Source organism: Abrus precatorius, unplaced genomic scaffold (genome assembly GCF_003935025.1).
Source record: "Abrus precatorius isolate BTA unplaced genomic scaffold, Abrus_2018 Scaffold7, whole genome shotgun sequence".
Classification (NCBI taxonomy): domain Eukaryota; kingdom Viridiplantae; phylum Streptophyta; class Magnoliopsida; order Fabales; family Fabaceae; genus Abrus; species Abrus precatorius.
This window is the reverse complement of record NW_020874417.1, coordinates 6,204,125-6,229,529: the sequence shown is the minus strand read 5'-3', so window position 1 is coordinate 6,229,529 and position 25,405 is coordinate 6,204,125. Positions and strand designations below refer to the sequence as shown.

The window sequence follows — 25,405 nt, the reverse complement described above, 5'->3', positions numbered from 1 at the left end:
TAATCTGCAAGAAATATAAATTTTCTATTGGAAAACTCCATAGCTCAGGTAATAGTCAAAACTAATTTTAGTTTTAGAGAAATATGATGTCTATTTAGAAATCTTTTTATACAAGTTTAGGTTAGATTTTAAGGGATGGAATGACTATTAGATTATGGAAGGATAGTTGGGTGCCTAATCATCAGAATCTTGATAGTCATGCTCTTGTTTTTATCCCAATAGGTGATTTGAATGATCCTATGGCTTTATTCTCTCCTCAAGGCAGCTAGGATTGGTCTTGAATTAAGTCTTTATTACTTGAAATTGATTGTGAGCATATTGCTCATATATCTCCCTCTAACTCTTAAACTTAAAGGAATATTTTGGAATCTTAAATTTGTTATTTTAAAAAAAGTTTCACTTAATATAAGTTGAATATGATTCTAAGAAAACCATTAATTTAATTATTATTTTTCCTAATTGTAATCTCCATTGTTCTCAGTTAAATTTAGTCAAATGTATCAATCTAATTAAATTTAGTCTTATCTTTAGAAAGGATTGGCTAGTTAAAGTTTGGGTTAAACGTGAGTTGCCTTTTTCATGTTTTGATGAAGCTCCACCCTTTTTACTTCTTTTTTTTTCATTTGAATGCTCTTTGATTTTGATATTTTAGACCTATGTTTGCTCCACCCTTTTTACTTCCTTTTCTTCATTTGGATGCTCTTTGATCTTGGTATCTTAGACCTATATTCTAGGTTTTGTGTTGTTGTTGGGCTTTGAAACCCCATTTAATAAAAAAAAAGTACCATTGAATAAATTTTTAATATCTTAAAATTAATTGTCAAATTAATAGAATTGATTTTGGAATAAATAATTATTAATATTTTAGTAAATCAAATTAATTGAGTGTCAAATTCATAACAATTAACTAAAAATATCTTTAATATTTATGAAAAATAAGAACATATACATTGAAGTCCAATTATTTTCAAACCCCTGCAATTAAGTTATGGATCCATTCCTGTTTGTCACCATTTATATATATACACATATATAACCATTATATTATTCTTTTAATTATTAAACACATTATAAAATTTTGAAACTATTTAAATAAATATGAAACCTATAAAACTCATGAGATCTGGTTATGAAATTAGGCCCATGGAGAGTCACAAAAACTTAGTGACCATCGTAAAACTAGCCAAAATGAAGTGGGGACGTAGAACTGGCTGCGGAATTTTCTTCTTTTGCAGTGGCACGGGACAAACCAAACATGCATTCTATTTCTACCTCAACCTTAAAGACACCTCAATTTCAAGCCGCCACTCACAGTTACATTTGACTGGAACCACACACAATCATGTCGAAGGGTCAAACATAACAATCACAAGCGATACCCGCGTTGGTTTTTTCTATCTTGTTCAACCCTCTTTTATCAACTCTCTCCACCTATATATACTTCACCCTCTCTTCGCCACAAAACAGAGAACACTTCACTTACCCGCCTGTGACAGACATGGCCGACAAACAACCTCAATCGAATGCTGCGAACAACGACTCTTCTGTTGCGCAAGAGGAACAACCTCGGCACCTTGGCAGAAGATGCTGTTGCTGCCTCTTCCGAATCTTCTGGATCCTTCTCGTCTGCATATTGGTCTTCGTTTGCCTTGTGATTCTCGTGCTCTACATCTTAATCACACCCCGCACCTTCAAGTTCCACGTCACTGACGCCAAGCTCGCGCAATTCAACTACACCGCCAACACCCTCCGTTACAACCTCTTCCTCAACATAACCGCACGCAACCCAAACAAAAAGCTCAAGATTTATTACGACGTTGTTCAGGCCAACGCGTTTTACGAGGGCGTTAGGTTCGCCACAACGGACGTTAACATGCCGTGGAACTCCTATTTACAGAACAAGAAGAGCATGAACCTTTTTAGCGCCGTTTTCTCGGGCCAACACGTGATGGTGCTTGATCAGGATCAGGTCTCTGAATTCGACGAAGATAACAAAGATGGGGTTTTCCATTTCGATATTAAGATTAATTTTAGAATTAGGTTCAGGCTTGGGGATCTTCAATCTGGTGATTTCAAACCCAGAGGCACGTGTGAGCTCGATGTTCCTTTGAGTTCTGGTGGGAAAATGGAGACTGCGTTTCACTTTCACCCCACCAAATGTGAAATCGATTTCTGAATCCCAGCTACACCCTTTGTTGATTTCTACCACCATGTATGAATCCTTGTTTTGTTTCTTTCTTTTCGGAATGTTATGATTTCATTTGTTCTTATTTTAAATTTTTTAATGTAATTAAAATGTGTGCTTGAATTAATTTTAATCATAAATTCTATATTAAATCATGTGTTATAACTATGAAAATGTGGTGTTATTCAAAAGAGTCACCAGTCTCGCTATTATCCCCGCTCTTCGCCTGTAGGTCAATCTTATATCTTTCTTTATCCTTTTTGCTATCCTATGTCTTTCTCTTTATCTTTTATAATTTTACATTCATTGGCCCTTATATTTAGTTTCGGTCCTTTCTTGTTTATATATTTCTTTTAGAAAAAAAAAATATTTATTGTATTATACTCAAGGTAATAAATATATATTTTTATAAAAAAAATTATTTATGAAGATTTAAAGACTGAAATTAATAAAATCTTTATTTTATCATATTATTCATTTTTTAATTTTATTTTATTTTTTACTTTTCTCTTTCCTCCACTTACTTTATTTCCAACACTGAATGACAAGCGATAATTGTCCTTTTTTATTCGATCTGATATTTTCTTCTTTGAACATATATATTGTTGCTATTCAACGAGGCTAAATGCCCAGAAAAAAAAAATATTATTTGAATTATAAAAATTAACATTATATGTTATATTATATAATTATTTTCATTTTTATTGATTTTACAGCTTCCTCTATTTCAGTTTTCTTTCTTCATTTTTTTTGGGGCAACTTTTTTCGGTTTCTAAAGGGTTGCAAATAGCAGAAAATAAAAATAAAAAGGCCGAAGATAGTTTTTTGATTTTATTATATACAGAGCTGACTGTTGGGCTACCGTTGCTTTACCTTTTTTAAAACCCAGAAAGGTTGGACAAAGCGAAATGGGCTTACCATTTGGTTGCTAACCTGTTGTAATGGGTTTGAAATATAACTTACAAAACTTAACAACGACAATAATAACTAGTACTTTAAGGTACTAATTAAAAAATCAATAAATAATAAAATTGTACTTATTATTAAAATAATAAATGAAAAATCACATTAAGATGCAATAAAAATCACAGAAGTAAGAATAATTTCATTTTCAAATTTTAACTAATATTCTAAAAGTACTGATTTGTATTTTTTTATAATGATAATTTTATGATGAAAAATGCATGTAGTGTATATTAATCATGTCTTTGTTAAACGATTCGTATTAAGAGAAAACAATATGAAAGAAGAATCCTATTTATTTATTTTCTTCTATTTTGAAATTTCTAAATGGATATATAAATAAATTGAGGTAATTATTTTCCCTGTACATGACTTTCACTCACAAAACCACATTTCCTCTTTTCCACTTTAATTCATTTTTTGCAATTTTTATTCTCAATTTAATTGGTTTCCTCTTTTTTTTTTCTCTGTATTCATTACAAATAACATATGCTTAGAGAGCTCCTAAAGTTTCTTAATCTGCTTAATCAATTTCGGATTTATTTGTAGAATAAATTATATTATTTTCTCTTTAGAAATATTTATATTACACTTCCTCTTTTTGCATGATAAAACATAAAAAATTATATCTTAAAAGATAAATATATGTTATATTTAAATTTATTTTAGTATAAATTAGTAATTTGGATAAATTTTTTTTCTGTGATAGTTCTCGATATGGTTAATGGTTGGTTTAGAACATTGGCCATCAATTTTATAATTTGAGAAGATAAAATAAAAATTATATATACAAATTGAAAATTGATAATAAATATGTTTAAAACTTTATTGTATCTTCTAACTTAATATAATAATAAAATGTTTAAAATTTTTCTCTAGCAATAATAATGATAGTAAAAAGTACCAAATATTGTCAATATATACACATTCGTGATATTGACTATTCTTAATATATTTATTTATTCTAAAAAGACTAAAATATAGCTTCATTCATTTCATATGATAGGAGATTATACATTTTTTTTTAAGTATAATTTAAACATCTCAAATTGCCCATTAACAATAATAGAGCGACCAAAATTTAATCAAGCACTTATTTGCTTATTTCATATTTACACGCTTAATCAAATATCGAATAATCTTTGATAATACTGTGCAAATGTTGATTAAACATGTATTATATATTTTCAAGCAAATCATCTTTGTTTACTAAACTAGTAGGTATATGTGCATTATGGGTAATTTTTTTAATGTAAGTGATAAAATATAAATAGACACTAATAAATTTTGATACAATTGATAAATAGTTAAATTTTTTAGACATGTTGAATAGAACTTGATTTGTAGTAATGTATATAGAAGTTTTTTTCAGTAAGGTAAAGGTCAATTCAGCGATCTCTATATTCGGAAGTAATTAGAATTTGACCATTGATTGGAAATTTTCTTTATTTAGCACATACACCAAAAAAATATAATATATAAAGAAATTAATTAAATTTCAGAAGAAGAACATTTTTTTTTACTTTAAATAACTAAATTGAAAATATTATAGTTCAGTTATGAGATAAAAAAAAATTAGGAAATGATACAAAAATTTTAAATAATTAAAGTTTAGATTTGAATTCTTTCAATGTTAAAGAAAATTTTAATATAAAAATTGTCAATATATAAAGTTGAAAATAAAGGATATTTTTGAATTTTTAAAATTTATAAAATTAATAATAATAAAATTTTGTATTTAAAGATAAAAAATATAATAGAATAAAATATATCTTCATGCAACTCATATATATTTTATACAAGTATGCTGGATTAAAAGAGACTTCCTCTCAATTTTCAGTAACCCTAAACCCTTAAGTCTAGTTAAAAAAAAAAAAAAACTAAAATACTTTATATTTCATTCTACTATTTTCATAATGGAATCTTAATTTTTTAATTTTAAATTTAATTTTTATATATAAATCATGTATATAAACTTTATAAGGGGGTGAAATTACACCACTATAAAACTAGTTCTTATATGTCAGTTACATTATATTTATATATTTATCAATTAGTTATGTCAACTTTGGTTAAAATTAAACAACTACAATGATGTAATTAAAGGGTTCTCATTTTTACATATTTTAAAATAATAGTTTACATTAATTTTATGATACATGAATGACTTCTTATGCATTTTTGTATTAATATGAAAATTTGAAAATATTATCTACATGTTTGAAATTTTTGGTTAGTTTTAAGATTAAATTACTCGATAAAAAATTATTATACAGTGTAAAAGTAAATATAACTTGCACCAATATAATTTAATATTTTTTATTTTATAATTTTAAACAATTTCATTAAATCTATCTTGTAAGATTTTATTTAATTAGTGATTTTTCATACATTACATAGATATTATTAAATTAAAGTAAAAAATTTAAATAAAAATAGTTAAAATGAATAATAAAAAAGATTATATAATTTTTTAAAATTTAATAATTTTAAAGGATTAAAATTTATAATTATTAATAATAAATTATTTAAATAAATATCAAGTTGCTTAAATGAGTTTAAAATTAAGACGATATACATAAGTCTCTTCACCCGATGAAAAGTACTTAATTAAATAATTATTACTTAAATAAAATTTATTTATTTAAACAAATTGAGTAAAAATTTGACACATAAACTTTAGTAGTGTGATATATCTTTCAAGAAATACTTGCTCAAAACATCATCTTAAAATATAATCTTGAAAGTCTAGTGGCATATAAAAGCAAGACACTCAATAAGAAAATCAAACATGTTATTAGCTTTTTGTTTTTCCACTTGTCAAACAACTATACTTTAAGTGTGGTATTCCATTATAAAAAATATAATTTTTTTAAAGTTTTTAATGAATGATGAACATTAAATTAACTTCAAAAATTTTTTTTCTTTATTTTGTTAAAAAACATAACAATTATAATTGTGAAATGAAAGTAAAAACTAAGTTAAAGTTTAAAGGTATAGATAAATTTAAAAGTTGGGTTAAAATTTAAAAGTGTAGATAAAGTAAGAATTTTGGAGTGAATATGATAGCTAATTAGTCTTCATTAAAGTGAATAATGCAAAATTGATAATACTGCTTTTTGTCCAATTTTCATTTAAGACAATAAAAATTTACTTAAACAAATCACACTTTATTTGAACAGTTTTATATTTATTTGAGCGAGTTTAACTACTTGAGAGTGTGTTTATTATATAAGTTTCTATTTTTTAAAAAAAAAATTATCTTAAACAAATTCTTTTTTTTATTTTAACTCACTTATTTTTCTTAAGTCACAATCATTATTTCTAAATTGTGATTTTTGTTAAAATTTCCTTCTAAATTATTAATCTTCACTAAACATAAATATTGTTTATGTAATTTTCTATTCCCTTAAGCTAAACAGTCTCTTCCTTAAATAAAAAATTTTAATTTTACTTAAAATTTAAAATTACTCAAGCGAATAAAAAATTAAAATTTCATTTATAGCATAAATAGAGAGGATTCAAATATATTTATCATTATAGAAAAAAATCATTTAATATTAAAATTTTTTTAAAAATGACAATATTTAAAAAATTATAATTTTAAAATATATATTAAAGTTGATGAATTTTTCATTTTTTACTTAAAAATATTTTTAATTTGTATATTTATAATTAACATTAAAGTTATTTCACTATTATATTTATATTTTTTAATTTTAAAAACTTATTACTTAGTATTTTTTATTAAGTTTTTATTTTCGAAATCCTATCTACCATATTTCTTTTACTAACCATTAGTGTAACCATTAACTACTTATTCAAAATAAAGTTTCATAAGAACCAATCTAATTTCATATATAACATATAAGTATAATAATTAAACAAAATATTTTTAAAATCATGTGACTTTGGAACATTTATTTTAATTTTAATTTTAAATATTTCAAAATTTATTTAAAAATCATATTTTAAAAATATTATTCAGTATAATGAAATGATTATTATTAATATTTAAAAAAATAAAATTTATAAAACATAAAATATCTATAAAATATGTATTTCATTTTTTAGTTTAAAAATTTGTTTTAATTTAATAATAAATACATAATGCACAAGAAACACAATAAGAATCATATATTTTTTCAAATTATTCCTACCATAAAATTAACTTTTAAAGAACAAAATAAATAAATAAATTAATTTTCTTTTAAAATTTATTTTATTTACCATAAACGTTCCTTTCAATTAAAACAAAAAAGATAAACGGCGCGTTTCTAAAACTAAAAGCGTTCCTTCCCAGTTCCCCCAGTTAACACTAGTACAAACGCGTTTTGTTAGGTGATGTTAATTACTGTATTTAAGATAATTAATTAAAAAATAAAAATAAAAACTCTTGATTAAAAATATTAATAATATGTTTATAACTTTTAATATAAACTATTATAACAAAAAATTTTAATATAAACTTAATACTAATCAGTAAACCTTTATTTACTTGACAGAATCCGCGTCTATGTTTTTTGTTTGCATTGCTTTCCTTCCAAATAAGTGCTTCTGACTTTCCATCGCACTTGCGATGAACGTCACTGTCATAAGTCACGCGCCATTTCTCACGCGCACCTCTCGCAAGTCGCCACATATAAGACTCCACAAAACCCTCACTCAACGCACCCTTAAACCGCACTACAAGCAAGAAACTTACACTCTCTCTCTCTCTACACTTCCCAAAAATTACTTTACCAAACACCAACCTCTAACGTTCCGAAAATTTGAACGCTCTTCACAATGTCCCAATTGAACGGCGCGTACTACGGACCCTCCATTCCGCCGCCGCCGAAATATTACCGGCGGCCAGGGCGCGGTGGCGGGTGCTTCAGCTGTTGCTGCGGATGCATCTTCAACTGCATCCTTAGCATCATATGCAAAATCTTAACCACCATTCTCATCATCGTGGCCATCGTGGCCTTTCTTTTCTGGCTTATCGTGCGCCCCAACGCCCTCAAGTTCCATGTCAGCGACGCCACACTCACACAATTCAGTTACAACAACAACACGCTCCGTCACAACCTTGCCCTTAATGTCACCATCCGAAACCCCAACCGCAGGCTCGGAATCTACTACGACAACATCGAAGCGCTCGCGCTGTACCAGGACGTCAGGTTCGGGTCCCAGACCTTAGGTCCCTTCTTCCAGCACCATAAGAATACAAGCGTGTTGAGCCCTGTCTTCAAGGGCCAGCGCGTGATGCCACTCACTGAGGATCAGGTTTCGGAGCTGAACAAAGAGAAGGGTTCTGGGGTTTATTCCATCGATGTGAAGCTGAATATGATGGTTCGGTTCAAGTTGGGTTTGTTCAAATCCGGGAAGGTGAAGCCCAATATTCGTTGTGAATTGCAGGTTCCTTTGGAATCGCATAACGGAACCTCTTCTGGTGGTGGATTTCAGTTTCAGGATACAGCTTGCGATTGGGATTACAAACGGATGTGGTTCCATTAGATCTCACCCGAGTTTTTTTTATTTTTAATTAGATTCCACCGGAAATTTCTTGTTTTTTTTTTATCTTCCTTTATTAATTTTGTTAATTTCTTTTGGTTATGTATATCTTCCTTGCATTTGTTCCTTGATTCAACCATGGCCATGGTCCTTGTGGTTCGTTGGATTTGCTATGAATTTAATGTTCTTTTTTTTAATTCGTATTATTACGGTTATTGACTTATTGTTGCTTCCTGCTAACTTTTTCTTTTTTAATAATTCACACTTTTAGGTTAATTCTAAGGGTTAAATATTATTTTATTTTTAAACAAAAATTATATTTTTAAATAGTTCTGAACGTTAATTTTTGTTATAAAAAATTTGTTATCTCATATTTCAATGTTTTTTTATTTTTATATATAACATATTTTTTTATATTAATTGTCATATATATATATTAATTAAAGGAATCAAAATTAAAAAATTGTGTTTGAAGATAATGTGCAAAAAAAAATAAAATGTTAAGGATAGGAGTTAATAAAAGTTATCATAAAAATAAGTTAAAAGATATTACTGATGATTATTTATAAGAAGATCGTGACTTAATGTGATTAGAGAGGGCACCAGCAGCGCCTCATTTTTAGTTTTCTTTAATTGAAAAATTAAAATCTATAATTCAAATGATCATTATTTTAAGTATAATTTATGGTAGATTTTATAAATTTTTAATTAAAATTAAAATTTTACTTCAATAGTTAATTTAATAATATTAATACTAATTTAAAAAATGATATCTAATTTTAATTAAAAATTAGTAAAAATATTTTTAAGATACTTTATATAAACTTTTATTTTAAAATAATCTCTCAAAAATACCTTAGAACATCAAAGTTTATTTTTCTCATTCAACTTTAAATGTCAAATTTTCATAATTACATTAATATATAATTAGATTATTTAAGTTTAGTAAATTATTTTTATAACCTATCACCGATTATTTTAGCTTTATAATTTTTTCATTTTAATTCTTATATATAATATATTTATTATTGTCGTTGTCGTAACATATTATTTTATCTTAATTTTTAATTTTTTTGTGTATAAGGATTAAAATTTCAAAAAATTATATATACTATATCAAAATAAAAATAAAAATATTTAAATATGAGATAATTGTGTTATACAATATTTTAAGGATTAAATTAAAAATATAAGTTTCATATAAAATAAAAATAATATTTAATTTATATTTCTCACATTGTAAAAAATAAAAAGACCTTTAAATTAAACCTGGTAGATATGTTGTTTTACTATCAACATATATTTATATTTAAAACTAAAATATTAGTTAAAATAAAATTAATTAATTATAAAATTTATGAAATTAAAAATAGACTTGATTACTTTAAAAAAATTAATTTCAATTATTAAATTGAAAATTTTTAATATTTATAAAAAAATAAAATAACATAAATTTGATAATTTACTTTTAAAATAAATAAATTTTATTTTATAGTAATTAGAAAAAAAATATATCGAAGATTTGTGTTAGTTAGTCATATTACCGCTAAGATTTTTTTCCAAGAAATAACTTTCGTGTTCTCAAGAAAGGGGATAAGTGCCGCTAGGATTCTTGCCCTAGCCACCTAAGCTAAATTGATCTCTAGAGAGGACATGTTCTAGCTCTAACCCTTAACTAGACAAAGCCTGGAAGGATGGAATGCACCGATGGTGAGAAAAAATCCAAGGAAGAGATGAATTTATAGAATTAAAGCACAAAGAAGGTGAAGATAGCATCGGATGTTTCATCAGAAATGATGTAAGGATGCATGCATGAAGATCTTAGATTTGTAAGTACCTCTTTGAAAGGTCATGACTAATTTTGGATCACCATCTTTTAATTCAAAGGTGGCAACTCATCTTTAGGACTAAAGATTACTATCTTAGGCGTATTGCGGTTTGGGTTTGTATTCCTAATTTATCCTTAGAACTGTATAATGATAAATTATTGTAGCAGGTGGACTCTTGCCTATAACCTATGTTAAATGTTGACCCCTATACCTTATTGCTTTCTATGAGAAATTTTTTAAGGATTTGTATAGAAATAGATCTCAAGAGAAAGTTGATTCCTAGTTTCAAAGCCTTAAGTCAAGAATTTAAGGTGGAGTATGAGGGATTGCTCTGGATTTACTTTAGTTGTGATAAATATGGACATCGCTAGGAATAATGTGTAGAGTTTGTTAAACTCAACCAGGTAGGGAAGGAGGAGAACCACTTTGGTCCGTGGATGCTAGCTAAAAAGAATTTAAGGAGAAGGGCTAGTTTCCCATTAGTTAATGGGGTCATCTATAAAAATGAGAATATAAAGAAAGTTCTATGTAGATCTAGATTTGATGTATTAAGTACAAATCCTAATATTTGAATCAAGAAGTAGAAACTAGCAATTACAAATCCTCAAGTCCCATCTAGGACAAGAATTCTTATTCTAAAAATCATATAATTACTAAGCAGCCAACCAAGCTTAATGCCTCTCTCAAACCCAATGATTCTAGTAGAAAAGGTGTCAAGTCTAAATCTTTTTCGAAAGGATAGGTAAAGGAAAAGATATGTGTCCTAAACTTGCTCAAGACATAACCATAAGTAAGGAACAAATAGTTTAAGAATACCAATATAGTATGGATGATAAGGAAACTCTACACTTAATGAGCACTTATCAAAAAATCCTTAAAAAAAAAAAAAGAACCTAAGTCATAGCATCCAAGACCTCATAGGTCTTAATCTTGAGTTTAGTTGAAAGGCACAAGAAATTTTTTATCTTGACCTACTACAGACAACCTGATAGGCCTTTAATAAAGGACCTAGATATAGGTAAGAATTAAGAGCATGGTACCTCTAACAGTTATATCCCTGGAGCTAATAGCTTAGGATTATCTCAATATCCTAAGGATGCCTCCAACCTTATTAATTGATTTCATGAATTGCCTATTGTAGAATTGTAGGAGTGCTGGAGGAAAGACCTTTTCCAGACTTATTAATGACTTGATTAAGATTCATCATCTAGATTTTCTTGCTCTTTTTGAACCTCGAGTTACTCTTACTAAGGTTAACTTAATTATTAAAAGATTTAATCTAGATGACTTAATGAAAGTTGATGCAGTAGGATTCTTCAGAGAAATTTGGATTTGCTGGAATATTAGAAAAATTAAGGTTGACATTTTAGAAAAGAATAAATTATTTATAAAATTGAGGGTGAGGTATGGTAAAAAAGAATGAGTGTTATCCTCTGTCTATGTTAGCCCTCAGAAAGGGCTTAGAGTTCAGTGTTAGGAGTCTCTCATCAAGTTTAGTTCTTTTGTAAACTGTCTTTGGTGTTTGACAGGTGATTTTAATCCTATCCTTCTTGAAAATGAAAAATTTGGGAGCAAGTCTGTTAATCTAAATCTTTTTAATCAATCTGCTGCTTGCCTTAATGTTGAGTTTTAATTGATTCTCTAAAGTAACTTGCCATCTCACTAAACTATTAGAACCAACAGTTTTAGAACTCCTCTTATGAGACATGCAAACAAGAATGAAATAATCAATATTAGACAAGATTTTGTTTAATAAATCCTTACTATTTAGAGGATTATTCTAGAATATAGTATTATTTCTATTTTTCCAAATTCCAAGTAACAACTTCAAACACTTTATTCCAAAAAGGATATATGGGAAAGTTCTTATTAGAAATATTAAAGTCCTACCAACTAAATAATCTCGTACCAAAAAAAAGTAAACCATATATTAAGAGGGAGAATTTATTTCCAAATGCAACCCAAGAGTACATGAACACATGAGTTATTGTTTCATGGGCCTCTATACATCTAGAGTAAAAAGAGTAGAACATTATATTTTAATGAAATTTTTTTTCATTAGTTAGAAGTCTACCATGAACAATTTTCTAGTAAAGATATTAATTTTAAGTGGTCTCTCTCAATTCTAAACAAGCTTAAAGATATTAATTGTCCTACAATGTATTAAAATAATCATTATTTGATATTAATTATAAGTAGATTTTATTAAAATAATTTTATTATTAGTTAATTTTCAGTACACCTAATTCTAACTCTCATATAAGAATAGAGGATTTATATTAGCAATTAGATCACTCTTAAATCTATGAATAAAGTTCTTAATTTTGCTAAAATTCTAATTGTCTTTGAAAGTAAATAAAACAATCGAATTACTAAATATAAAATTTAATATTAAAAATAAATTTACATTCTTTATTATATGCTATAAAGTATTTTATGAATACTTTTAACAAATTAATTGTTACTTTTATGTTTTAAATAATTAAATGCAGATCAAATACAAAGACCGGTGACGGTGCTATTCTGTTCATCTAGTACCTTTAGCTCAATTGAAGAGCGTCGGTCTTGGAAACTGAAGGTTTGCAGTTCGATTCTGCAAAGGTACCATCAAGTCAGTTAATCACCAATCATCTTTTAGTTTAATATGATATTATATCTAATTATTATTTTTTATTTTATCCTTACCAATTACATGTATCTCACAATACATTTATAGAACCAACACCTCTAACTAATTCATCCGTTAGCGTTGTGGCTACAATTTTAACTCCATCTATGACACCATGTGCAGATTTATGTTAATTTAATAATAATTTTCTCGCTCAAATCAAATTTATTTTTGCAATTTTCATTAATATTTTAAATCTACATTCCGTTTAAGTATGTTATCAGTAAATGTATTATTATATTTCTTTATGGTTTGATTTTCATTACATTTAAATTTTAATATATAGTATCGTTAGTATCTATTTTTAAATATATTTTTTTAACGTACGGTTATATAATATAAGAATATGTGATGTGTTAAGAAGTTAATTTTTTTATTAAAATTAAAAATATTAATTACCATAATATCATAAAAAAAATACAAATATTTTTATGATAATATAAAATACTTACTTTTGGTCTCATTTATAAAAAATATATACCGAATTCATGAAAACAAAAAATCATTATAAATTTTAAATTCATACTCTATTCTAAAAATCTTCAAAATATGAAATGATTATATGTCAATTAATGAATGTATCTACTTATATAAATAAAATATAAGTACTTGCTTTGTATGACATTTAACATAAATATAAATATATTTTATGCTATATTCAGGGATTATTAAAACATGGTGTTTTATTTTCAACATTTTTTTATTAGTAAAAAATTAATATAACTAAAAAAGCTGTACTTAAACATATATAAATAATCTATAGCATGAGAACTCGCCGACACAGAATAACTCCATTAAACCAAATTTTAATCTATAGAAGTATGTTAACGCATGAGAGAAGATTTTTTGAATTACGTATGTTACAGAAACACCTTTGAATAAATGACAAGGAAATTAATGTTCAAAACTTTTTTTTTTTTTTAAAAGTATAACAAACAAAAATGACTAATATTATAAAGGTAAATAAATAGTTATTTTTCCTTCATTAATAATTTAACTGTAACATAATTTATATAAATAGCTATTCACAAATTAGTACGTAGTACCAGCAGGTTCATCTAGCACCTTTAGCTCAATGGGAGAGCGTCAGGCTTGGAAACTGAAGGTTTGCAGTTCATTTCAGCAAAGGTACCGTCCAGCCTTCAAATTTAGTTTAATATCATATTATATATAATTATTATTTTTTATTTTATCCTTTCTAATTACATGTATCTCATAATACATTCAAAATATAGAAAAGGAACACCTCTAAGTAATTCATCAACCATCTCCCTTAATCAAAATATTGCATTAAAAATCGAAGAAATAATTCGCAATAAATGTTATAACTCATTTCCTTATATATGATTAAATCCAGCTCAAAATTTTAAGTTAATGATCTGTGCTAAATTAACACATAATTTTGAGATCGTCAAATAAAGAAAATTTAGATCCCGTGCACTATATTTAAACCAAAATTTAAAATTTTACAATAATATTTATAAAAAGATATTTGCAAACAACAAAATCAGTTTTGTACTATAAATTCCATATATATCACATCATATAATAAAAATTTAACTCACAAAATTTCGTTCAGAATTTCGCACACATTTCTATATTTAAACCTCGTCCATTGACTCTTTTCTACGAGCAATTAATCCATTAGCGTTGTGGCTACAATTTTAATTCCATCTACAACATGTGCAGATTCTTGTGGGAACTCTTTGTCACAATCTTGATCTTTATCATCTTAATCACGATCATTGCAACCTGTATCTTCTTGCTCATCGTGCGGCCCAACGTGGTTAATTTCAACGTCACTACTGCTAACCTCACCCAATTCAACATCATAAACAAAAACCTTGACTACAACCTCGTCCTCAGCGTCACAATGTGCAACTTCAACAACAGGGTTGGAATCTACTACGACCACCTCGAAGCAATTGTATTGTACCACGATGTCTGGTTCAGTTTCCAGACCTTAGATCCCTTCTTCTTCCAGGACCCCAATAGCAATGTTACGTTGATGTTGCATTTCATAGGTCAGCATGTGATGCCCCTCAAAGCATACCAAATCTCGGAGACGAACAAGGAAACCAGTTCTGGGATTTACCACATTGATATGAGGTTGTTCCTAAAGGTTAGGTTCAAAATGGGTCGATCCGAAACTAAAAAGATGAAGCTCAACATTAATTGTGACCTGCAGGTTCCTCTGATGTCACACGAAGGACCCTCACCCACTCTTGAGTTCCAAACCACTGAGTGCACATGGGGTTTCTAATAGATGTGCTTTCATTAGATTCCACCAGAAAACTCGTTTTTGTCTTGCTTTATTATAATAAGCAGCATTAGTAATTAGTAATAATAATAATAATAATAATAATAATAATTGTTGTAGTAATAGTAATGATATTAGTATTAGTTGTATGCAGGAGTAATTAGATTAATTATATTTTGTTGATACATTAAGGAGTGCATATATACAATGCTCTAAGTTAATAATTGTTGGCATTGCTGTTTTTTTTTTTTTTAACAAATTGTTAGTTTTATGTAATAATAATTTGTTTAAATTATAAAAAGAAATTATGGAGTGCAAGTGTATGAATTTTTGTATTTCTTCAATACTCTGTTTCTCGTGCTACTGTAAATGGTATAAACATGGATGTTAAGATATCATACACGACGACTAGACTACATTCCAGCAACTGTTGTCATGTCAGAGTTGGGGAGCAGCTAAGGGTGAAGAGTTGAATGTGAAAAGAATTTTTCGTTAGTCCTATTTTAGATTTTGATATATTTTATTATGAACAATTTTAGAGTTCTGTTATATCTTGGTTTTAATAGATAAATTTTTTTTATTCATATTGACGTATTTGTTTATGAAATTATACATACAAAAAATACTACTCTTCATGTCTAATGATTTATTAATAGAAACTAATATCCTATTTTTTTATTACTATTTTTTAACATTTTGATAACTATGCATAAAATTCTATTTAGGAATAATGTTAAAGTAAAAAACATTTAAGGCATTTCATTTACAATATGAATTATTTGCATGATGATAAAAAAAAGTGACTTGACTTAAATGAATAAGTTAATTCAATTAGATGAATAATGAAAAAAAGAAGGGAACTGAATAATTTCACTTGAATTGGTATTGTATGATTCAAGTTTATTTTATCTATTTTCTAAATTAAAATCAAGCGTATATTAGTTTTATAATGCAATAGTTGGGATTCAAATTTTGTTAGTTTTATTATTGATAGAAATCTTTACACCAGTAATATCAAACTTAATTCTTCCACCAGGGTTAAAATAAAATATAAATATTCTTTTAAATCAAATCTATTAAAGTTGATCAACAATTGTAGGAAATATTATAAAATAATTATAATATTTATTAAATTTAACACCCAATTTATTAGTTTCAAATTTACAATATTTTTCAATTATCTATATTTATAATATTTTTATGAAAAAAAATCATAAAATGTAGAACATATAATTCTGAGTTCGCAATAAATGTTATACCATCCCAGTATAATTAATTACATTTTGTAATTGTATGACGTTATATTTATAAAATATTTAATTTTCATTTTATAAACATTTTTGATATATCAAATTTTTTCTTTCACATCAGAATAATCACTTTATATATATTTATATATATTATAAAGTAAATTATATTTGTCTTCCCTCACAAGCAATCGATTCATAACGTATACTCTAAATTCATAATGTTCAGTTAAAAAATAATATAATTTAAGCAAAATTTGTGATTTGATCGTTTTTACTTTTTATTCTGTTTAGAGATATCCAATAATTAATTTCATCGGTCATCAAGAGAAGGAATCTATTTTTAGTGAGATTTTGACTAGGCTTAATGGTAATATAACGGAAAGACTAATTTAAGATAAAAATTAAAAATAAAGAATAAAATTAAAATAAAAAAGTTATATATAAAAAAATGTAATTTTACATATTATATAAAAAATATAAAAATAAAATGATAATAAAAAGGGGCAGTTAAATAATTTGACATGAATAATTAAGAAGTTCACTCAAGGTTAGAATATATATATATTTTTAAAACTAAAACCATGCTGATATTGATTTTGTACTACAGTATTTTAGATTCAAGATTTTGCTAGTTTTATCTGTTTATAGTATGAAATTTTTGAAGCGCATGCTATTACGCTATTATTTTAGTAGTTTAGTCGAAATTAGTGTGTAATGTAGTCTTATTTAATTAGAAGGATTTATAAAAATAATTTATTATTTTTATAGTTTTTTTGGTTTATTTTAACGATATAATTTTGTTTTGAAAAAGGGCAGGATCAAAATTATATCAATGGGATAATTTTGAGATCTCATACATAGAAAATTGAAATCACATATTCTTCTATTCTTCTACAATCAATGGTTGGAATCCACAAATTCACGAGTCTTGTACTAAAACTTGGTTCACAAGGAAGAAAAATACGATACATATCAAATTCAATCCACAAGATTATGTTCTGAAATTCAAACACTTGATAGTATATATAAACCTCATGAATTGAGGGTTGAGGCCTCTTCTGAAAGCAATAAAAATTGATTGGCGTTGTGGTGAACTTGTGTACGAGAACATGTGTAGATTCGTGTGCAACATCTGTGTCATACTAACGACTATCATCCTCTTAATCACAGCCCTTGTGGGCTCTCTCCTTTGGCTCTCCGTGCGGCCAAATATGATTCATTTCGATGTCACCGATGCTAACCTCACCCAATTTTATATCACCCGCGAGAATCTTGACTATAGCTTCGCCCTCAATGTCGCTGTTAGCAACCCCAACAAGAAGGTTAACATCTGCTACGACTACGTCGAAGCAGTTGCATTGTTCCATGATGTCAGGTTCGGTTTCCAAATCTTAAATACCTTCTTCCAACCCCACAAGAGCTCTGCAGTGTGGAACATTCGCTTCCAAGGTCAGCAAGTGATGCTTCTCAATTCTGACCAAATTTCGGAGGTCAACAGAGAAAAGAGATTTGGGATTTACCACATTGATGTGGCGTTTTTGCTCAAGGTTAGGCTCCAAACTGGTTGGTTCCTTTCTAAGAAGGTGAAGCCCAAGATTCTTTGTCAGTTGCACGTTCCTCTCAGTTCACAGAATGGAACATCGCATGCACTTGGATTTCAGGCCACCAAATGCAAATTGGATTATGTGAAGATGTTATTCCATTAAATTCCGTTGGAAAATTCTTGTTTTTTTTTTCTATCTTACTTTATTATTGCTATTATTATTATTCTTTTTGTCAGTAGCAGCATCATCAGTATTGCTAACAGTGATCAGAGAAGTTAGGTGATTTATATTTCGGGATATATTTGTCTTTGTAAATTGGACTATATATAATTTAATTAGTGCCAAAATTTGATAATATATATAGACATAGGTGAAGGGTTTTTTCATGTGATATGAATTTAAAAAATTTTATATTTAATTTAAGTCTTTTATTTAATTTATATATAACTATAAGTGAAAGAGTAAAATAATAAATTATATCTTATTAAATGTATATTAAATAAAATGTTCAAATTAAATATAAAAATTTTTATACTTTAGAAGATTATGTTATATATATATATATATATATATATATATAATACTTAATAAAAAATTTATCATGATTCTAATAGTTTTATGATATGCTTTAAAGAGTTAAATAATTTTGATTCTTTAAAATATGCAGTATTTTGATATTTATTATTATAAAATTATAATCTTTTATTTTAATTGATATTTCAAAATTTATGTATTTTTTATTGTTATATAATAATGTAATTAACTTAAAAATTGTAATGTGTTGCTTTTTTGTTATAAATTCATTTTTAAAATAATGTAAAGGAGAAAGATCAAATTTATAATAATTTTATAGAAATTAAAATTAAAATAATATATTTTAAGGAAGTTAAAGTTAAAATATATTTAAGTCTTTTATTTTATATTACTATTATTAATATTGCTTTTCTCTTTTGAAAAAGAGAGTTTTTACTTTTACGTAGAGTTCATTAGTTTACATTAAAAAAACATTATGTCATGTGTTATGATACGTTGTTAAAAAGATAAGACTATTTAGATTAAAAGTATATTTGTTTTTTTTTTAATAAAAAAAATTCAAAGGCCTAAAAATAAACAGGACCCTAGATTAATAATTTAAGTTATAAGAATTAAGATTATTTAACCTTAACAAAAATTCTAAAGAAGAGGGAATTCTATTAAAATATAAAAAGGAAATCTTACTTGAGGATCTAACTTAACTAACTAATAAATATATTTGTTAGATTTTTTCAAAATATGATAAAATTTAACAAATTTAGTGCATATTTGTTTTTATTTTTAAAAAAAATTATCTTTTTAAAAACAAAAAATACATTTTTTTTAATTTTTAAAAAGAGAAAATTATTTTTTAAAAAAAACAAAGATACTCTTAATTTTTCTAAATAGAATTCTAATTTCATTGATTACAAAATATAAAAATTAAATATAACTCTATTTAAATTATATGAATATACTTAGATATGACAAATTGAAGATTCTAAAAAAATTCCCACAACTCAACTGGAAGAAGATAATAGAAATGTAATTCTTTGTAAAACCTAGTCAAGAAAGAACCTTTGTGATTATAAATAAGACTCTCAAAAAATATTTTTATTTTTTATGTTAAGTGATTATAATTCTTAAATAAAATATATTAAATAATTTTTAATTACTCTACCATTTATCTAAATATTAAGTTATTGTTTTTCTTTTCTAAAGGTATATTTGAGAAGAAACTTTTAAAGGAAACAAGAGGGGAGGACTTATTTTTTAATCATATATTAAAAAATAATAAATATATTATTAATACAATTTTTTATTAATGTATTAATTTATATCTTTTATTTTAAAAAAATATTACTTTTAAATATATTTATTTAAAATATAAATTATGCCCTCCCTCCAAAATCTTCCTTCTCAAACAACCTCTATCTTAACTAAAAAGGATAAAATTTTAGTTATATTCATAAATTATATAAATAACTCAGGTCGGTTATTTCTGAATATTTTCTTTTTGAAAGGTATTTTTATAATTATTATTTTATTTTATTGAAAATATATTTAATTTTTTCAATGAACATAATTACTTCAATAATTAGTATACAGTTAAATTAATAATTCAAGTAATATATAATCAAATAACATATTTGAACTTAATTTATTTGTACTATTAGTTATTTAATTTAATATAGTTATTGTTATGCAATATAATTTTCACTTTTAATTTTTTAAAATATATTCTTCTTTTTTAATTTAAAATTTTGATGGATAAAAATTCTTAATGAATGATGACCTTTCAATGCCAAGCTTTTGTTTCATTTATATTTTGATTTAATTTCTGCTTAAACTACTACTGTATTACAAACATGGTCAAATTTGATAAAATAAAAAAAATACTTATTTTCTTGAAATAATGTCTGTATTTACGCTCATAGCATTAATTATAATATATTTGATAGATAATTTATATGAGATTACACTAATATTTTAATTATAGAAGAAATATATATTTTAATACATAGCTAAAATTTTGCTAAAAATATATTGTCTACATCAAATGCATAAGTTTTGTAGTTAAATTTTGAGATATTATTAATGTGAAAATCTTTAACAGTATGAATCAATTAAAGTGTATGACAAGTATGATTTGAAAACAATAATTATTAAAAAAAATTAACTATAGTTGATGTAATTTATAGTTGAATGATATTGTAAATTTTTTAATACGCAATCTAATTAAAATCTAACTTTTGATATTTCTTAAGTATAAAAAATATTAATTTTATTTTTTGTGCATTGTTAATGTGAAGATTTTATACTGTTAACTAATTAAAAAATCATAAATATAATTTTATATTAATTATTATAAAAATTATTTAGTTTATTTGATATCACAATCTCTAATATATATATATATATATATATATATATATATATATATACTTTTAGTATATTTAAACTAAATTAAAAAATTTAACATAAAATATTATTATTCAAAATTAAATTATACAAACATATTTGCAGCACTATAAAAATACATTAGTATCTAAATGATAGATATTTACATCACATGAGAAAAGAAACTTGATCCACAATCACTCTCACGCACTTTTAAGAATAAGTTTGACTAATAATAATTTTCATGGACACCAAATTTTAATATAACATTTGAATAATAAAATATAATCTGCATAATTATACACGTAAAGTTTTAGATAAATTGAATATTTAAAAATATAGGATTTTATAACAGATTATGGAATCAGTGTACGTTATTTGATGCACTAAATAATTGTTATGGGATAAAAATTTGCAAATCTTATCTTGTCTATTGTTATAAATTAACCAATTTTATGTACTTCCGACTCAGAAAGCCTAATAGTATCTCTCGCTTTCTACAATACCATCCCCTGTTTACAAATTTAAGAATCATCTGCTAAATCAACTACATAATTTCGAGCTTTATTCATTCTAAGAAAAGTAAGATCATATATTCTTTTATTATACTACCATCAATGTTTTCAAATCCACAAATTCATATAATATCGTTCATAAAAAAGAAAAATCTGAAACATATCAGTTCATATAAAAAATTCAGCCCACAAGATTATTCTGAAAAATTGGCTCATAATACACTAAACCTTTATCAACTGACCCATCTCTGAAAGCAACGATTTTCGATTCACGTTGTGGTGGATTACAGGTCCAACATCATGAGAAAATCCGCGTGCATCCTCATTTTCATACTCATAACCCTCATCCTTTCAATGGCATCCCTTATGGGCTATCTCTTTTGGTTCACCAGGCAGCCAAACATGATTAATTTCTCTGTCGTTGATGCTAATCTCAACCGATTCAATATCATAGACAAGACCCTTCAGTATAACTTCACCGTCAACGTCAGAATCTCCAACCTCAACAATAATGTTGACATACACTATAACTACATTGAAGCAGCTACGTTATACCATGATCTACCGTTCGGTTCCCAAACTTTAGGAACATTCTTCCAACCCCACGAGACCGCTACGTCGTTGACTGTTGTCTTTAAAGGTCAGGACATGATGCCTTTCGATGAAGACCAAATTTCTGAAGTGAACAAGGACAAGAGTTCTGGTGTTTACCCTGTTGATGTGGAATTTTTTCTTAAGGTTAGGTTTCACATTGTTCGGTTCGTAAGTAGAAAGGTGAAGCCCAAGGTTCATTGTCACCTGCTTGTTCCTCTTGTATCCCAGAATGAAACATCTCACGCTCGGGGGTTTAATCCGATCAAGTGCACATGGAATTATTAGTAGATGTTTTTGAATTAGTTTCAGTTACAATTTTTTTTTTTTTTTTAATCTTTCCTTATTGTTATTTTTCAGTAATAGTTTTAGGTGATTGATTCATATTTTCTTGAGCACACTTGTTCCTTGATTGGACCATACATAATCATGCTCTAAGTTTTTTATTGTTTATATTATGGATTTAATTTATTTATTTTATATCATTATTGCTCGCGTTTCTTTCTATTTTATATTTTATATTTTATATTTATTTAATTTATAAAATATCATTAATAAGTGTGTTCTGATATATTGATTAAAAAATAAATTATTTACTTTATTAAAAATATGCTCCATAATTATTTTTAGACAAAACTAGTATTTTTATTTTTTAACTTTAAAGTATATTTTTATTTTATTTTATTTTAATCTTTTAACTTTTAAAAAAAATAAATTTAAATTCTTTTCTATTAAAAATGTTAAGTATTGTTTATCTTTTCTGTCACATATATTGTTTTGTATTTTTAATTTCAAGTCTTTATACTGTTCATCTTTTTTTCTTCTCAATTTTTTAATTTTATTTTTCTTCTACTCACTTAAATTAATTTTCATTCAAAAGTTTATAAAGTTGTTTTCAGATTATTTTTTAAATACGCAAATCATTTGTTCAAGCCATTAAATTTCTAGTGCCATTACAATATCTATTCCCGGAAATCATTACATTAACCTTAATTCTATTTTTTTAGCATTTATATTAACACAAAATAAATACAAAACCATTAGAATAATATGAAATAATAATACATAGTAATATTAAAAAATTTAAGATATTAAAAAAAATTAACAACTCATTGTTCAGTTTTCTTCCTTTAATTTGTATATACACGCATCAAAATCCCGCGTTTGGATATTGACCTCATTATATAATTTTTCAGATAGGCCTCAATATCTATTAGAGGTGTAGTGAAATTAAAATAACTAAAATACTATGTTATTATTATAACAATATATGTGCAAGCATATGTTGGAAAGTAAAGTTTTAAGTCGGTGCTAAGTATTATATGCATTGCTCTGTAGATTGGATGGCGGGTTATAAATAATTTAGTTGACTAAAAGTGTTGCTTTCTTTTTTAGGGTTATTTTTTTATATGTGGGTTTTTTTTTACAATTTAAAAAATAAAGAATTTTTTATAAAATTACGGAAATATAATTTTTTTTAAAAATTTCCATTAACAATTTTTGGCTAAAAACTATATTGACGACTTTTGATGTATTTTTAAATATTTAATTATTTTTTAAAAATTGTTATTGACAACTTTTGATTTTTTTAAAAGTTTGTTAAATTTTTAAAATTTTATTACTTTTTTTTTTATTTATAAATTTTTTGTACTGCATTCAATGGCGATTTTTAACTCCATATTCTTGTAATTTTGTAAAAAATCTATATTTTTTATATTTTATAAAAAAACCATATAAAAAAAAGTAACCTTTTTTTATTAAATCCTTTTTCACTCAATTAAAATAAAATCTTGAAATTTGATTAAGCTTAATGATTGTACATTTTTTTATCTTATTGGCATCAAAATATGGCCAAAAATTTTAAAAATAATTAGTTAAAATTCATAACTTCTTTTAAATTTTGTCTTTAAAATTAATTTTTTTAAGTAATACATATTACTCGTGCCTTTTAACACCAAATTTAGTAGTTTCTTTGCATATACAACATCATGTGTTGACTCGTGTGCAACCTCTTGATCTCTTGAGCATTGTCTCAACTTTCCTCTTTCTAATTTGGGGGCACTATATTTTGGCCATGTAGCCAAACATGATTCATTTTTATGTCACCGACGCTAACCTCACCCAATTTTATATCATCGACAAGACCCTTCACTATAACCTCGTCCTCAACATCACAGTGTACAACCCTAACACGAGGGGTGCATGACATCTACTATGACTACATCGAAGCACTTGCATTGTATCATGATCTCAGGTTCGGTTCTCAATCCTTAGGAACATTCTTTGATAACAACAGCCTTATAAGTTTAGGCCCAAATGCTGATAAGTTAGATGGGGCAAGTAACACCAACGAAGGAAACATGAAGGAGAGGCCCAAAAGGGGATACAAGATGCCAAGTTACCTCCGTGACTATGTCACTAAGTAGAAATATCTCTAAGTAATTTAGCATTTCCTATTTTTTAGTATTCCTTATATTGCTAAGTTGTATTTTCTGTTATAGATTCCTTATGGTATGTAATATTTTCTGTTTACACAAATCACGGGTAGCCAATCATGGGTGACGTGAGGATTGTTAAATACCAAATGAATGAAATGAATGAACAAGAAGAAGTATTTTCACTTTCCTTCTCTGTTATTTCTAGGAGGCTCCTTGATCCTCGAAATTAAGGCAACTTATCCCTATCAATTTGGTGCTTTCATTTCACTCCTTCCCATGGCCGAACACAACACCCGCTCCAAAACCATCGATGATGCCATCCTTCACCTCACCCAAAACCAATCCCTCCTTACCACCTCACAAAATGAGCTTAACACCAAGCTCGACTCCATTCTCTCCCAACTTTCTCAGTTTGACTTCTCCAGCCCTCAACCTCCTTCCCCCAACTCCCACACTTCCACTTTCTCCAAACCCCATATGAAACTGGACGTTCCTCGATTCGATGGTCATGACGCTATCGGTTGGATTTTCAAGATCAACCAATTTTTCGAATACCACTCCACACCCGAAGACGATCGACTCAAGGTGGCTTCCTTCTACATGGATGGTGCCGCCCTAAGCTGGTTTCAGTGGATGCACAAAAATGGCATGATTTAGTCCTAGTCTGGTTTCCTCCAGGCCCTTCAAACCTGCTTTGCTCCGTCCTATTATAAAGATCATCGTGGCCTCCTTTTCAAGCTCACACAACGAGGT

The 25,405-nt window shown here is 26.5% G+C and overlaps 3 protein-coding genes across 3 annotated transcripts; all 3 read left to right on the top strand.

Annotated features, from left to right (window-relative positions):
* The first annotated feature begins 1,471 nt into the window (after positions 1-1,471).
* On the top strand, positions 1,472-2,325 carry LOC113873507 (NDR1/HIN1-like protein 10). Its single transcript, XM_027511655.1, has one exon. The coding sequence runs from the start codon at positions 1,499-1,501 to the stop codon at positions 2,174-2,176; it is 678 nt and encodes a 225-aa protein (XP_027367456.1). The 5' UTR covers positions 1,472-1,498; the 3' UTR covers positions 2,177-2,325.
* A 5,563-nt stretch (positions 2,326-7,888) lies between these two features.
* LOC113873272 (NDR1/HIN1-like protein 3) lies at positions 7,889-8,649 on the top strand. The gene has a single exon (XM_027511322.1). The coding sequence runs from the start codon at positions 7,937-7,939 to the stop codon at positions 8,645-8,647; it is 711 nt and encodes a 236-aa protein (XP_027367123.1). The 5' UTR covers positions 7,889-7,936; the 3' UTR covers positions 8,648-8,649.
* A 9,111-nt stretch (positions 8,650-17,760) lies between these two features.
* On the top strand, positions 17,761-18,357 carry LOC113871374 (NDR1/HIN1-like protein 10). The gene has a single exon (XM_027508465.1). It carries the CDS (start codon positions 17,761-17,763, stop codon positions 18,355-18,357), a length of 597 nt encoding a protein of 198 aa, XP_027364266.1.
* The last annotated feature ends 7,048 nt before the right edge of the window (positions 18,358-25,405 follow it).

Bases quoted from the DNA above. Each gene is read 5' to 3' on its own strand.
- LOC113873507 (XM_027511655.1), top strand. From the start codon at position 1,499: ATGGCCGACAAACAACCTCAATCGAATGCTGCGAACAACGACTCTTCT.
- LOC113873272 (XM_027511322.1), top strand. From the start codon at position 7,937: ATGTCCCAATTGAACGGCGCGTACTACGGACCCTCCATTCCGCCGCCG.
- LOC113871374 (XM_027508465.1), top strand. From the start codon at position 17,761: ATGTGTAGATTCGTGTGCAACATCTGTGTCATACTAACGACTATCATC.